This window comes from Pogona vitticeps, chromosome 5 (genome assembly GCF_051106095.1).
Source record: "Pogona vitticeps strain Pit_001003342236 chromosome 5, PviZW2.1, whole genome shotgun sequence".
In the NCBI taxonomy this organism is placed as follows: Eukaryota; Metazoa; Chordata; class Lepidosauria; order Squamata; family Agamidae; genus Pogona; species Pogona vitticeps.
In genome coordinates this window covers 120,778,400-120,795,903 of record NC_135787.1, presented here as the reverse complement: position 1 = coordinate 120,795,903, position 17,504 = coordinate 120,778,400, and the positions used below count along the sequence as shown (strand labels likewise).

At 40.2% G+C, this 17,504-nt stretch overlaps 1 protein-coding gene across 2 annotated transcripts in view; it reads right to left on the bottom strand.

Annotated features, from left to right (window-relative positions):
- Positions 1-17,504, bottom strand: part of TBC1D22A (TBC1 domain family member 22A) — a 190,577-nt gene that overhangs the window by 45,040 nt on the left and 128,033 nt on the right. For both annotated transcript variants that reach the window (XM_020796989.3, XM_078394394.1), the window contains exon 11: positions 15,106-15,233. In XM_020796989.3, the coding sequence (XP_020652648.3) occupies positions 15,106-15,233 (128 nt within the window). The remainder of the gene's footprint in view (positions 1-15,105; positions 15,234-17,504) is intronic.

Genomic DNA, 17,504 nt, shown 5'->3' with positions numbered 1-17,504 from the left:
TGGAGAAATTACATTAAATTTAAAACTTCCTATCCCTCTCCTCTTAGTGTTTTGAGGTCTCTGGGGATCCTTTTTACCCTTGGGAAGCCTTTAGGAGCCTCAGGATGGGGTGTGTGTGTGCATTCTTTAATATGTGAAAATCACTGTCAGATTGCAGCTGGTGGCCCTGATGTAATCACAGGACCACTGGTGACTATTTTCCAATATTAAAGCCCTTCCCCACCCCCATCCCAAGACCCGCAAAGGCTTCCCAAAGGCAAATTAAATATTTCCATCACAGGATGACGATATCATCCAAGTTATGCAAATTTATCCCAAAAAGATTTCAGGCAATAAAAGCAGGACAAATATCTTTCAGAGATCTACAGTCTATCATTAACCCTAATGCTAATTATAAATTCTCAGCATACATCAAAATCTATCCATCTCAGTCTCTCAAACTACTTATCACACTTTTTCACTTCTGTTTCCTGATCTATCATCTAAACCAGTCATTCTCAATGGGGGCCATTTGGCCCCCTGGGGGACCCTGGCACTTTAAATGGAGCCACAGGATGAAAACAATATTTCACACATCAACTTATAAGTTTGTTATACAACATATACAATTCTGATTTGGCCTCTACAGTAGTGCCTCAACTTACAACCTACTTATGACCAATTCGACTTACAGCTTCGGTCGCAAAATTTTGCTTCTACTTGTGACCGGAGCGTCCACTTATGAACAGAAAAAGGCAGGGGAAAAAGGCAGTAAAATCAAATTGCTAACTGTAGGTTCAAAACCCCTTCACGGATTGCTGCCTTGTCATGGCGAAGGGGCTTGAGTAATTCAGAGAAGCTATGGGCTATGCCGTGTAGGGACACCCAAGACAGACAGGTCATAGTGGAGAACTCTGACTAAACGCGATCCACCTGGAGCAAGAACTGGCAAGCCACTCCAGGATCTTTGCCAAGAAAATTCCATGGACAGAAACAAAAGCCTAAAAGATATGAAGGCTGGAAGATGAGCCCCTCAGGTTGGAAGGCGTCCAACATGCTATTGAGGAAGAACAGAGAACAAGTACAAGGAGCTCCAGAGCTAATGAAGTGGTTGGGCCAAAGTCAAAAGGACGCTCAGCTGTGGACATGCCTGGAAGTGAAAGGAAAGTCCAATGCCGCAAAGAAAAATACTGCATCGGAACCTGGAATGTAAGATCTATGGACCTTGGTAAGCTGGATGTGATTAAACAGGAGATGGCAAGAATAAACATTGATATCCTGGACGTCAGTGAACTAAAATGGACGGGAACAAGCAAATTCAATTCAGACAATTACCATATCTACTATTGTGGGCAAGAATGCCGTAGAAAAAATGGAGTAGCCCTCATAGTCAATAAAAGCTATGAGTACTGGGATACAATCTCAAAAATGATAGAATGATTTCAATATGAATCCAAGGCAGATCTTTCAACATCACAGTAACCCATGTTTATGCACCAATCACCGATGTTGAAGAGGCTGAAATTGACCAATTCTATGAAGACTTACAACACCTTCTAGAACTGAAACCAAAGAAAGGTGTTCTCATTATAGGGGACTGGAATGCTAAAGTAGGGAGTCAAGAGATAAAAGGAACAACAGGTAAGTTTGGCCTTGGAGTTCAAGATGAAGCAGAGCAAAGGCTAATAGAGTTTTGTCAAGAGAACAAGCTGGTCATCACAAACACTCTTTTCCAACAACACAAGAGGCGACTCTACACATAGACATCACCAAATGGGCAATATCATAATCACACTGATTATATTCTCTACAGCCAAAGATGGAGAAGCTCTATAAAGGCAGCAAAAACAAGACCCAGAGCTGATTGTGGCTCTGTTCATCAGCTTCTTATAGCAAAATTCAAGCTTAAACAGAAGAAAGTAGGAAAAAACATGGGGCTAGTCATGTGTAATCTAAACCAAATCCCTTATGAATACAGAGTGGAAGTGAAGAACAGATTTAAGGAACTAGACTTGGTGGAGAGTGCTTGAAGAACTATGGATGGAGGCCTGTAACATTGTACAGGAGGCAGTAACAAAAACCATCCCAAAGAAAAGGAAATTGAAGAAAGCAAAGTGGCTGTCCAATGAGGCCTTACAAATAGTAGAAAAGAGAAGGGAAACAAAATGCAAGGGAGACAGGGAAAGTTACAGAAAATGGAATGCATACTTCCAAAGAATAGCAAGGAGTGACAAGAGGGCCTTCTTAAATGAACAATGCAAAGATATAGAGGAAAATAATAGAAAGGAAAAAACCAGAGATCTGTTCAAGAAAACTGGACCTCTTAAAGGAACATTTTGTGCAAAGATGGACATGATAAAGGACAAAAATGGTAGGGAGCTTACAGAAGCAGAGGAGGTGGCAAGAATACACAGAGGAATGATCCCAGGAAGATCTGGATGTCCTGGACAACCCAGAGAGTGTGGTTGCTGATCCTGAGCCAGACATCCTGGAGAGTGAAGTCAAGTGGGCCTTAGAAAGCTTGGCTAACAACAAGGCCAGTGGAGGTGATGGCATTCCAGTTGAACTATTTAAAATTTCAAAAGATGACGCTGTTAAGGTGCTAATATGCCAGCAAGTTTGGAAAACTCAGCTGTGGCCAGAGGGTTGGAAAAGATCAGTCTACATCCCAATCCCCAAGAAGGGCAATGCCAAAGAATGCTCCAACTATGCACTAATTTCACACGCTAGCAAGGTTATGCTCAAAATCCTGCAAGTTAGGCTTCAGCAGTATGTGAACTGAGAACTCCCAGAAGTACAAGCAGGATTTCGAAGGGGCAGAGGAACTAGAGACCAAATTGCTAACATGCGCTTGATTATGGAGAAAGCAAATAGAAGGGGAAGATATGGAGGCAGTGACAGAGTTTAGCTTCTTGGGTGCCATGATGACCGCAGATGGTGACAGCAGCCACGAAATTAAAAGACGGGAGGAAAGTGATGACAAACCTAGACAGCATCTTAAAAAGGCAGAGACATCACCTTGCTGACAAAGATCCACATAGTCAAAGCTATGGTTTTTCCATTAGTGATGTATGGAAGTGAGCTGGAACATAGAGAAGGCTGACCACCGAAGAATTGATGCTTTTGAATTGTGGTGCTGGAGGAGGCTCTTGAGAGATCAAACCTATCCATTTTGAAGGAAATCAACCTTGAGTGCTCACTGGAGGGACAGATCCTGAAGATGAGGCTCCAATACTTTGGCCATCTGATGAGAAAAGACTCCCTGGAAAAGACCCTGATGTTGGGAAAGTGTGAATTCAAGAAGAGAAGGGGACAACAGAGGATGAGATGGTTGGACAGTGTCATCGAAGCTACCAACATGAATTTGACCCAACTCCGGGAGGCAGTGGGAGGGCCTGGCATGCTCTGGTCCATGGGGTCACAAAGAGTCGGACACAACTAAACAATAACAACTGTAGGTGACGAAAGAGGCTGCTTCTTTGTAACTCTTTCACCCCAGCAGTTAGAGAGTGTGCAATCCGAGGAGGCAGCCTGCTAAGGTATGGTGCTACTTTATGCTCTTAAAAAATTGTTCTTGGCATTTTTGTAGCATGGTTTATGGCTGGGGAGGTTATGTTTCTGTGCTGTGATGGCTCTTGGGGGTGGTTTGTTTTTTTGTCCCTTCGTTCTCTGTGCATTTCCAACCTGCTCCGTTTGTTTTCTGTGCTTTTGCAATGGGTCCTGCATGCTTCCCTTGCTTTTTCCTTTGCTTTCTGTGCATTTCCGACCTTGTCCCTTCGTTCTCTATGCATTACCAATCTGCTCCATTTGTTTTCTGTGCTTTTGCAATGGGTCCTGAATGCTTATCTTGCTTTCTCCTTTGCTTTCTATGCATTTTCGACCTGGTCCCTTCGTTCTCTGTGCATTTCCAATCTGCTCCGTTTGTTTTCTGTGCTTTTCCAATGGGTCCTGCATGCTTCCCTTGCTCCCCCCCTTTCAGCCGGAAGGGATTAAACACGTTTCCAATGAGTCTTGCAGTGATTTTGGTGTGTGCATGTGTGTGATTTTTTCTTCAGCCAGAACGGATTAAGTGCATTTCATTGCATTCCTATGGGAATGTATGCTTCGATTTACAACCACCATTCCGGAACGGATTATGGCCGTATGTTGAGGCACCACTGTATTTCTTTCATATTATGTTTATGGCCGTGGCAAAAAATAAAAAAATAATAATAAAGGAGTGGCTGATCTAAACACTCATCTATTCTTACATATACTCTCTCCCACTCCCCAGGGCTGGGGACAACAGCCTATGAAAACAATGTTCTATGGAGGCATTTTCCTCCCCTTCCCACACTCTAATTTTCTTTCTTACTACTCATCTAATAAATTCCATCAAGCAAGCAGCCCCCACAACAACAACAGTAAATAGTGTTGACTGTAAGCATCACACCATTTACAGATTTCCTTCTTGCGGTTTGTGCTGCCATCCCTCTTCTTTTGCAGTCTTCTGATATTCTGCTGCCAGACACTTTTCATGAATCAACTTTTGCTGGATTTGCTGACTCTTGCAAGGTATACCAGGCACAGTGAAAAGACTGATGAAGCATGTTTGCCCTGATCTTCTTCAGGAAACACTAAAGCAGCTTTCAGACAAAGTTACTTTAAGGTGCTGCATGTATATTAAGGCAGCAGCAACACCATGTGAGGCTGCCTTTTCTCACTACAAGGACAAAGTTTCCAATGAGGGGTAAACACAATGAGACCAAATAGCCTGAAAACCTGGGGGACTCCCACCACTGATGTTCACAGACATTTTCAGTGACTATTTGGCAGTCAAGGAAAGGGCACTATAATGAAAGAATTCTAGTATTAGATTTATTTTCAGCAGATTTCATTGGATTCGGGAAAATATTGTGTTTCCATAAAAAAAAAACCAATTATAATAACCCATTTTCTTGCTTAAGCAACAGCAAATTGCATCTGGAAACCTCACTGTAAGCCAGGGGTGGGCAATTAATTTCTATAGGGGGGCACATGAAAAATTTGAACTGTATTTGGGGGCTGAACCAACTTTACTTAAAAATAAAATGAAACAGTGATGTTATTATTGTTTTATTATAAACTTTATTTATTTATTTATTTATTTATTTATTTAATTTCTATCCCGCTTAGAACATAAATAAAAAACACAAATGGATATAAAATTATTACATAATGAACAATGGACAAAACTTGTTAATCTTCACAAATATTAAAGAGTTTTTTGTGGTATATTAAAGATAAGCAACTGATCAACTTTAGACAAAAACCTATAAATGGTTTTGATGTTCAAAACTATCCGTGGGCCGGACAGGAGTGGCTCGCGGGCCGTATGTGGCCCTCGGGCTGCACTTTGCCCAGGTCTGCTCTAAGCAATTCAACAGTCTCACTCTCATACTATGCCTCCACAAAATCTGGTTTTCATACCCTCACTCTTACACCTCTGACCTCTGTTTTAAGATCTGGTGAAAAGACTGTATTAACTTAACCAACTGTTTTTTGTTAAAATATCTATGTTTTAATGATTATTTTATTCTTATTGCTGTTCAGTTTTAATTTGGGTCTGTGACCAAGGGAGGAAGTGAGGAAGTTCTCTCATGTTTTCAAAAACGTTCTACCTGGCTATTGGTTATTTTTCTATTAAATATTACTATTCTGAAATTTGTTTCACTATGACTCCGACAGGTTGTTGCTTCCTGTATTAGGCCACACGTGAAAAGGCTTACCAGTTCTAATTGTTAATAGAAATTATTAGGCTAGAAGGAAAAACATGGTGGGAGAGGACTACTCTAGTGTGATTAAATTAACCCAAATCAGTTTTGGCACTATCTGTTGCCATGGGAAAGACAGACAGCAGTGTCTACAGTTGAAACAAAATTAAAAGTGGCATAATCATGCCTTTTCAGCTTGAAGTTGTGAAAGAAAGGTCACACCCCTGAGAACAAGAATAATCAAATGGCAGCCAATGAAGTCACACAGTTCCAACTTAAGTTAATAAAGGTACACTGTACCCTAAAACCATAACTCTGTAAATATATACTGATTCCATTAACTACGCTGAGAAACCTGCTACCTCTGGCTCATACTCGGTTATCACGGAGCAGCAGCCATTACATCAGACTGCAGAACAGGAAGAGAGCAGGGAAACATGGACGTTCCATCAGCTCTGCTGAGAGCATAGCGCCAGTAATTTCCTTCTTGATTGTTGTATTGAATAAGAACTGGTGTCTAAGATTCACCTCCCTCACACCAGTTTTTCCTACGTTTTCCCCTTTGTACCCTGTACGCTGTAAGGCAAGAACTATTGTAGTTTTATTTTAATGATGCATAAGCTGCTCTCAGAGGCTTTTTAACTGAACAGGAGGGTCAAAATTCTCTCAAAAAATAAAGTAAAAAAAAAAAGACCACATAAAGAGGTTTCCAGATAAAAAGGAAAGCTACACTTGGGCTTTCACTACAAACAAAACATCAGCTAGACATGGGCTATTCATATTCATATCCCTGGGAGCCCATTCCCTTCCCCCAGAACTGGCTAGTCCACTCACCATTTGCTATGCAGCGCTCGGTTCTGCTGTCATCACTGTCGCAACAACAGCAAAAGGAACCCGGCCGGCTCTTCCCCACCTCCCCGCCCACTTGTCAGCTGAGCAGGAAGACTCCCTGACCCGTGTTCTTGCTGGAGTTGGCTGAGTGGGGAGGTGGGGAAGTGTCGGCTGGGCTCTGTCCTGGAATGGTGTGACAACAATGATGAAGAGCCCAAGCACAACATGGCAGCCAGTGAATGGACTGGCTGGTTCTGGGGGGAGGGAATGGGTTTCTGTGGCACCTGTGGTGCCGTGATTCATATTTGTAGCCCCAAAGATATGAATACGAATAGCCAATGTCTAGCTGACATTCTGCTTGTAGTGAAAGCTCAAGTGCAACTTCTTTTTCTCTGGAAGCTTCAAAATTAATGCCTTGGTGTTTTTCTTTAAGAATCTGAATGTTTTGAACTGACAATTTTCTTTTTCAAGACAATTACTAGTGATGGTAATTGCTGCTTATTCATCATATAAAATGGCAATTTGTTTTTTCTAGCTCAGTACAGTCAACCCTCGACTTATGAATGGCCCTACATACGGACTTTTCGATTTACGAACAGCTCCATTGGCAAAAACTGGCATCGACTTGCGAACCTAGCTCGACCTACGAATGAGGTCGAGGCTCCGTTCGCAAGTCAATGCCAGTTTTTGCCAACGGAGCCATTCGTAAATGGCTCTCTGCAAAAAGGCTGGGAGAAAGGGCGGGAAGTTTGAATTTCCAGCCCTTTCTCTCTGCCTTTGGAACTTTCAAAGGGCTTCCTCCGATGTCGGGTGAAAGCCCTTTCAGAGCTCCGAAGCCACCGATGGCGGTGGCAGGGACCCCCAGGGAGGTCTCCCATGGTGGCGGGCAAGCCCTGGGAGACCTCCCTGGGGGTCCCCACCACCGTGATCAGCGGGGGCTTCCACCTGACATTGGAGGAAGCCCTTTGGGAGCTCCGAAGGCGCCCATTGTGGAGGCAAGGACCCCTAGGAAGGTCTCCCATGGTGGCGGGCAAGCCCTGGGAGACCTCCCTAGGGGTCCCTGCCGCCGCGATCGGCTGCTTCGGAGCTCTCAAAGGGCTTCCCGCCCCCCGACATCGGAGGAAGCCGTTTGAGACTTCAGAAGCCAAAAAGGCAAGGAGAAAGGGCAGGAAATTGGAATTTCCAGCCCTTTTGCCCTGCTTTTTCGCCTTTTGAAATGCTGGAATGGATTAATTCCGTTCCCATGCATTTCAATGGGAAATGGTACTTCGACTTACGAACCTTTCGACATACGAATGTCGCTCCAATACGGATTAAGTTCGTAAATTGAGGTACCACTGTATAGGATTAGGACATTCTGCAGTGTGCTCAGTGAAAAGCCCAATATTGTCTTTGCTTAGCATAGTAGAGAAGTGGCCTTTAAAACTTGACTGGCTTTCAGTGGCTAGAACTAAATTTTAAAAGATATGGAATAGAAGAATGTTTTAAATCTTTACACACACACACACACACACACACACACACACACACACACACACACACACACACACACACACACACACACACACACACACACACACACACACACACACACACACACACCAAAATTCTGTTCAGATCACAGTTCCAAGCACAACTTTCTGTCTGTTCCTCTCTGGTACACAAACTGCCACTGCTGCAATTCTTGATGTGCGTGCACACCGACGTGATACACACATCTGCACACTCCCTGAGAATTACAGTACCATTGGCTTGTTTACCAAGAAGGAATAGATGGAATGTTACACTTGGGCTTACACTACAAAGAGGATTTCAGCCTCTGATTCTGTGCCCTGTCAAATCCCAGGAATAATAAAGAGACAGAGTAGACACAGTATGCCTATGTACCTGACCATATTAGCTGTAATCCTATACTCACCAACCCAGATGCAATTTTTACCTGGAACAAAGACCCACTGAACTAAGCAGGCATGCAAAATATTGTTCTGCTAGCTTTTTGTTGTTAGCTTTTTAGCACCTTTGAGTTTCTCTGTGAGGGGATACATGCAATTCTGACCTTAAAAACCTACTGAAGTATTTACTAGTAGATCTATAAAAACAGCATTCTTTACTTTTTGATTCTAAACCAGAAAAGGCTGTAAAAACAGCCACTCAAAAGCAGCAAAGATTTCTCCTTCGTAATGAATTATTTGCTCTCTCTGATATACAATCCTAAAGTCTCTGATGCAGCCACTATGTAGTAAATTCATCTGAAAGCTCACAAAAGATACTAACAGAAAGCTAAATCCATTGCTTCCCCTCAGAGCCCACTGAAGTCAATAAAACTAACAGTGTTGACTTAAAATTTTTGACACATTTGAATTCTCTACTTTAGTTGGGACTAAAATTATTATTTTTTTCATTATCATTTTTCTAACTTGCTAGCAATTTTATATCCTCTATTCATTTTCCTCTTTGTAACTTCTACTAATTGGGAAGTCAGAGAATAACATGTTGGAGCTATGTTACCATAGAATCAGTAGCTAAAAGCATTCTTCTGACTAATTTCTTTAAAATGTAATTGCTTCTTCATTTCTTAACATGTAACTCATATTTGAAACATTACCCTGCTTCCATGAAAGTGAAATACATTCCTAGTCAACTGTAATAAACTACAAGTATCTATCATTTGGAGAATTTCACAACATTGTAAGTGTGCCCAGCGGGTGTCATGTGGTCTCCAAGAAAAAGATTTTAATACTCTATAAAGCAAATATGGCACAGAGTAAGCAAAAGAATTATGCCCAGGAAGTAGTAATAGCTCAGCGGCAAAACCACCAATGAAGGCATGCTGAGGGGAAAAACACTCACAGATAAAAGAGTGAATTATTGGCACAATAATAGAAGGGCCAGTTTTGAAGAGAAAGATGACAGGCCCTTAAAGGGAGTAGGGAGAATAATCATTATTTGAGGGTTGTTCACAAACAATGGCACCTCAGAAGCTGTTATCCTGAAGTTATTATTTAGCTCCTACACGGGATCTTACTGATAAGCGCGCGCGCGCGCGCGCACACACACACACACACACACACACACACACACACACACACACACACACACACACACACACACACACACACACAGAGAGAGAGAGAGAGAGAGAGAGAGAGAGAGAGAGAGAGAGAGAGAACATGTGTGAAAACCTACACATCCCTCCTTCCCTTGGGACAACTAAAACTAACTTGCTCCTACTATAGAAAAAAAAATTCAGAAACTTTACCCCAAATTGTTATAGCATTGTTCAAACTGGAGTACCTGCAGATACACTTCTTTACAGAAACAGAAAAAGTTATTTATTACTCAGAAATCAAACTGCACACTTCTAAACCCATCATTATAAAAAATAACAGCAAAGATTCCCAATAATTAAAGCAGTTATCATGCTTTGAGATAAACTTGTTTATTATATGATAAAGCTATTATATGGCTGAAATTCCATTGCTTAGCTTAGGAAGTCACAACTAGAATAGGCTCATTCAATCAACAAAACGTAAAGAAGAATTGACTCACAAAATGATCACTGATTCAATGAACCTACTCTAGTTGCTACTTACTATACTAAGCAAGAGAATGTCAGCATGTAAGAAAGAAACACAACACACAAAAATGTGAAATGTGATAGGGAGAGGAGAGTCTGACACACACTGAGCTGTTCTATTGATATAAATGATTGAAGAGTGACCGTACAGTATGTGTGTGTCTAAGAAAGTGGGGGAGAGAAAGAGAGAGTAAGTGTAGGGACAGACATGACTACTTCAGCTCCTTTAAATTGAAGCTGTCATGAGCTATCTACGGAGAGACTATCAGACAGACAAGATGGAATGAAGTTTTGAACAATACAATCAAAACCACACAAATACTTGAGAAGGGCGAGGATAAACTATAAGCCCCAAACTTGTTATTCCATTGATGAAATGCAAGCCTAGAATAAATAAGCATCATTCTGTTCCTGCTGGGCTATAAGGCTTGTGCCAAGGAAAACTAAGTTGCTATAAAACAGAAGGGGAATAAAACGAAGGGATTCTTTAGTGTTTGGGATTAAACAGGAATGTAGACAGAGATTGCTTTTGTAATGCATTCGAGCTCAGAGGTTTTCTTCCAGACCAAAGAACACATTATACTGGTTGCAAACTATTTGTAATTATTCTTGCTGTGATCATGTGAGATAATAATTGACCTGCGGAGTACTTTCTCTCTAACTCTTTGGCCCTAGAACCTTCTTCTAAAACCTTATTCTGTTTTACTAGAACCCAGCACCAAGAATGAATTCCTTAGGTGACAGATGACATAGAGTTTGCTGTTATGTACCCTGTTTCCCCGAAAATAAGACCTAACCTGAAAATAAGCCCTAGTATGATTTTTCAGAGTGCTCGTAATATAAGCCCTACCCCCAAAATAAGCCCTAGTTAAGTGAAAGCCTGCCCTCCATTATTGTGCAGCAACCAGAAGAAAATGACATGACTGAATAAATGTAGATTGCTGTATGTACATGAAAAAAAAATCTCTGAAAATAAGCCCTAATGTTGGTTAATTCCTCAACCAGGAATACAAGCAGCTACTGGTTAATTAACAGCAATTAACTACACAATTTACAAAATTACAGTTCAAGCAGAGTAAATCCCCAATAGGATTCTGGCTATAACTAAAAATGACAATGTTTTAATTGTTTAAATTTGTTACTGTTCTGCCTTTTGAGGAAGACACAACTGTATGCACAATTCTCCCTGGAAAAGGCAAGCACTCAAACACTTCCAATGAACAACTGTCTCTACAAAGAGTGATTCCCATATTGGGATTCCAGGTGATTCTGGATTGCAACTCCCAAAAGCCCTAACAATGTAAATAATGGATAGGCTTTACTGAAGTTATAGTAAAAGAATAAGTGAGATCTCAAGGTTAGGAATCAGTGGCTGAAATGTTAGCACTTAACATAAAGCTGCACTAGAGCAGGCCCACTGAATCTGTGGAGCTGATGAGTCAACTCCTCTACAAGATAGATATATAAAAATTCCACTGATTCAAACGAGCTACTCTTAACTGTGACTTGCTATGCTGAACAACAGGATTTTAACCACTGTTCTATACAGCCGCTTCTACACAGACTTCAGCACAATTCAAAGAAGCTATTGCCAAAAACAAACAAATAAACAAACAAAAAACACCTCAGTTACCTCTCCTGCCTGGCTATTTCAGGTCACAGCAATCAATTTCCTATCATACTCAACACCTGGATGGGACAGTAACACAACTAAAAACTAGAAATTTCCAGTCTCCAGTGGATAATTTGTTTGAGAAATGCTTTTAGAAATTTGGATTTGAAGCAAAACCAGTGTCTTGGGGAAGATCTTTATGAGAGAAGGAAGATTAAGCTCTATTGACTTACATTGTCCTGCCAACTAAGGACAGCTATCACTATAGACAATGTCTTGTCTTGTCTGCTGTAAAATGAAAGAAGACATCCTAAGCGTCTTAAGAAGTAGATCAACATTGAAGGCACTCTGAAAAGCCCAGTTTTTGATTCAGAACTATTAAGTAAACATTTAATAATGTAAATTCAATGAGTTAAGCATTTCTACATGTAAATGTTAATAACAAAAAATTACTTTTGTATTTCTAACCACTTACACTAACAAATTAATTTTCAAACCTAACATTCCAAGTTCTGGCAATTTCCCTCTATCTCAGCTTTGTATGGGGAAAGGGAGAAAGTGTAAAAACTATATTGTATGCTGAAGCTTCTTCCAATTGTGGGTGCTTCATTCCCACTTTCTTGTTCTAAGCTATCTGGATAACGACTCTGTCCTAGCAAGGCAAGAGGGAAGAAATGCTGAGAGGAGTAATCTACTGGAAGAAGGAATTTCTACTGGGAACAATATTAAGAGAGAGAGCAATGGCATTGATCATTTTCAGAACCTTAGTAGAGGGATGGATGCATTTTTGTGGGTAGTACTTTTCCTAGCATCAAGCTTAACTGTAAAGAACGGCAGATATAAAGTAACATCTCTGTTCCATAAATCCTACTGAATTAATGAACAATTTTTGCTATTTGTGCATTTGTATTTACTTACACTCAGATTTACATAGCACATTTTCCATGTCATTAGCTGCTAAATGTTTTAACTACCCATTTAAGAGGAAGAGATTTCAACACTCACCTTTAAACTGCTTAGTAGTGCATTTAAATCAGACTCAACAACCTACAGCTACATTAACTGGGAAATTGCATGTGTCCTCATGTTAAACTAATATAAAATTACTAGCCAAAATCCTGCTGCACAACTTTATGCTCTGCAACTCAGATGATGCCATCAATCATGGCCATTTGGGGGAATTAAAAGTTTCCTATCCTCCCAGTCCTGATTCCAGGCATCCCTAGGGATGGATCTCTTTCAGCTTGGGGAAAGTTTTGGGAGCTGCAGAATTGGGGTGGGGGCTCTTTAATTCCCAAATCAAGTAATCCTGGGGCAATGTTGTACAATAGAGTTTGATCACTGTGACTGTAACAAATTATGTGAAATCAAATCTGGACAGTTTCAAACAATGAATTAGCAAATAATCCCCAATTCTATTGGAATAATCATACAAGACTATTTGTGATTCATTGTTCATTTGTTCAAAGTATCTATACCTTGCTCTCCCTGTCAACAAAACCCAAAGAGGCTTACAATGTTTTTTAAAAAAATGTTCTTATGTGCTGTCAAGTCAGAAGTAGTTTTACCAGCTTCACACCCCCACTGAGTTTCCGTGGCTGAGTGGGGTTTCAAACCCAGGCCTCTTGCGTCCTAGTCAGTTGCTATATCCAATATAGCGAATTTCGTTGTATGGTATACTGTGTATATACTTACAATGACAATAAATTATTATTATTATTATTATTATTATAACACACTGAGTATCCCACCACACACTAAAAACAATAAATTATTAAAACATTTAAAAAGAATTAAATACCAAATTAACAACTAGTAGATAAAAACACTTTAAAGCATCCTAAAATTCATTTAAAAAATTCTTATAAAAGCATACTCTTAGGCAACCAGTTACTGTGAAAAAGTGTCCCTGAAGAGGAAAGTGCCTGCATGAGCAAAGAGTTCCACAGCCTGGGAGCAGTGACAGAGATGTTTCTCTCTGGTGTTCTCACTGAACAAACCCGTGAAGGTAACAAGACTAAAGAAAAGGCCTCCTCAAATGAAGGTAGGCTCATAAAGGGAGATGCAATCTTTCAGATAGCTGAGAACAAATTCATCCATAAGCCAAAACCAGCACTTTGAATTATGCCCAAGAATGGACCAGAAGCCAGTGAAGTTGATGTAACGGGGGAGTTCATTTGAGTGAAATTGCTACTAGGACATCTGAGCACAACTACTGCCCTTGTGCAGCCTTACATACTCCTAAAGGAGAGGTCTGTGCCTTCCATGCTGTAAAGGAGTCTATAATTTTATTCCAGAGACAAACCCACTGGCTTCACCTTTTAGCAAACACAAGCTTATGTGCACTGATTAAGGACGTAGTGACTGAAGATGTTACTACAAATTTCAAACTCATGGCCAGATTTAAATTAAAATTAATTAACATGTTCTAAATAGAGACGGGACATTCGTATTTGTATCCCTGGGGATACGAATATGAATACTGGCATCACAGGTGCCTGGGGAAACCTGACCCTCCCCCCAAAACGAGCTGGTCCACTTACTACTTGCTGCGTGGCTGTCATCATTCATGTCGCACCAATCACAGAAGTAGCCTGGTCAGAGCTTCCTCACCTCATCACACAACCAACAGCTGAGCAAGGAAACTCATCCTCCTGCCTCCTCGCTGTAATAGTCAGCTATGCCGGGAGTGGGGAAACACCAGCTGGGCTACTTCCACAACTGGTACAATGAGAATGACAAAGCACGTACTTGCTGTATGGGAAACAGTAGGTGGACCAGCCAGTTATTGAGGAGAGTCTGGTTTCCCCAGGAACCTGTGGTGCCAATATTCATATCCTCAGGGATATGGATACAAACATCCCATCTCTAGTTCTAAAACCTAATAACCATCAGATGCACACTCCTAGAGTTTTCTTAGAAATAAATGCCAAATCTGACGTGTCTGCACTTTAACCGGTTGGAGCTATGATCCTAACGAAGAGGTACATACCATTTTATATTTTTACATCTATAAGACAGATTTCTGGATTTGTTTAGAGGAAACTTTTATGCCATTCTAAACTCTTCCCTTGTAATCTACAGTTTGCTCTTTTGGTATCTGCACTGTATTGAGCTGAAATTTCAAAGGTCTCAACCACAATGGTCAATGGGGAATTATGAGTGTTCAATAGTTTTGAAATATAAATATTTATTCATGGGCAAACATATTTATCCATGCCGGCTTTAAATATTAAGACTCCTTCACAGCAAAAATGCCAAGTATCCCTCAGTTCAATAGAGATCAGCTAGCTTCATTTCATAAAGTAAAAGCATGGGAATGATGCCTCAAACCCCATGGTGTGTTGCAATGCATGCTCATTGTAGCTGTTCACCTGGTATGTGTCCCAAAGCCTTATGGTGCACTGCAGGGGAACTTCTCGCATCAACAAGTTATTCATCCAACGAAAAGCAAATTGAAGGTATTTTACTTCATGTTGTTCCAAATGTCTGTGTACTTGTTCTGAAAAAGAAAAAATAATTTGCATAGCAGACTTCATACAAAACTAATGAGTTATGTACTGTAATAGATAAGCACACGCCTGCACTCCATACACATGCCACACAAGAAAAAAAAGGTAGAAAAATAATTTTAATGGAATTTATAGTAGGAGTGTCTTTAGCCTATATAGTTCCTAATCATTTTTCACTATTATACAATGGCTGAACAAGTAAAATTATGGAAGTTGCACTTGAAATGCTGCTTCTCCAATACTGTATTTTTGCAGCTCTGCTCACAACAGCTATAAATAGTCCACAAAGCACACATAATTTGAAGAAACACATCCATGTACCTAGTCATCCTCTGAAAACAGATTACATGTCATATGACAATCAGTCACTGCCTCATCCAATCAAGTCAAAGAATAAGGACATCAAAGCCCTAAGAACAAAAATTGACACGAGATGGTGGCATGACAGAAATGTGGCATTCCTTATAGGTGCTGTCACATCCAGTTTGTTCTGAAAAAATGGGCCAATGGAAAATGCAACCAAGATATGGTATGAAATCAGTAAAAATGAGGAAGTTTCTGCTGTGAGGAAAAAGATATGTTGTAAGAGTATGACAAATTACCACAAAAAGGGTTTATTTTTGAATGCTACTCGTTGTAAGAGAGTTTTCATGGCCTCCAGCTATGAAAGTGGTCCTTCAGTTAAGATTACTCTAGCCGCCTAGAGTGGTCTAATATGATCAGATAGGCGGGATAGAAATTAAATAAATAAATAAATAAATAAATAAATAAATAAATAAATAAATAAATAAATAAATAAATAAATAAATAAATAAATAAATAAATATGAAAATACATTAATGACAGAATGTGAGGTTTTACACTCAATTGTCATGTTTTCAAAACTGAGACAAAAGAATCTAGTTTGCTTGAGTAACCCATACTTTCTGAAAAAGGTTTACAGGCAGAGGAATGAAGATTTAGTGTTGCTCAAGCTTCAGCTCATGACAACAAGGAATAACTGAGATATCTGATATAATCTGGGGTAAAATCCGTTTATGCAGTTACACAAACTGCGGAACTTTTACAGGCAAACTCCCATAAATGAATTAGTCTCTGTAGATATTATCTGTTGCATATTCAGTCACATGACTTGGCATACAACTGAAATGCCTGCAGAAATTTCTTAATTTAGGATTATTCACCTCCAAAAGTTAAAGAGTTTGGTTAACTATGCAACAGGATTTCAGCTACTATATAATGAAAAGTATGTGTTCTAATATATAGGGACATGGTGGCGCTGTGGGCTAAACCGCAGTAGCCTGTGCTGCAGGGTCAGAAGACCAAGCAGTCGTAAGATCGAATCCACGCGATGGAGTGAGCTCCCGTCGCTTGTCCCAGCTCCCGCCAACCTAGCGGTTCGAAAGCATGCAAATGCGAGTAGATAAATAGGTACCACCTCGGTGGGAAGGTAATAGCGTTCCGTGTCTAAGTCACACTGGCCATGTGACCACGGAAGATTGTCTTTGGACAAACACCGGCTCTATGGCCTGGAAATGGGGATGAGCACTGCCCCCTAGAGTCGAACACGACTGGACAAAAATTGTCAAGGGGAACCTTTACCTTTACCTTACTATGTGTTCTAATGTAATGAGATATTGAATCAAGCAGAAAACTGTGAAATCCGAACATGTTTGTCTAAGAAATTGAAGGGATAAAGCAGTCTGCATATTTCTCATTTCAACTAACTTCCTTCCTTTTTCTTTTCTGTCCCCCCCCCCCCCGGTAAAACATCTCCAGCTTTTCCTTTAGAACTAAAGAGATCAAAACTTCAAGGGGGAATGGGTGGGATTTGATACAAAATGGTTGTGAGATATCTTTATTTTGCCTAGCATACTATTTTGGTAGCTGTAACTCTTTTACTGTTATTCTGATTCCAAAACAATGTCTATATTTCAGTTTTAATTAAGACTCAATGATTTGACAGCCACTTTAGACATCAATATTTCTGTTTTCTCAGTAACAAAGTGCTACACAAGGCTAGTTTGTATATTAAAATAGGTTGTTTTAAATCATACTTATGTGACTGGAAGAGGAATTTTAAAAGTTTAGAAAGAAGTTCTTGATTGTGTAACTTTCAATGAAAGGCAGGTCTACTGGTTAAAAAAAGCTCGTACAAAATCAATTTCTGCTAGTATACTTGGTCACAATTTTAAATTACGACACAGGTGGTATTTGATCCCCAAAACATGTTATATGAACAAAGAGATAATCCCACAGTG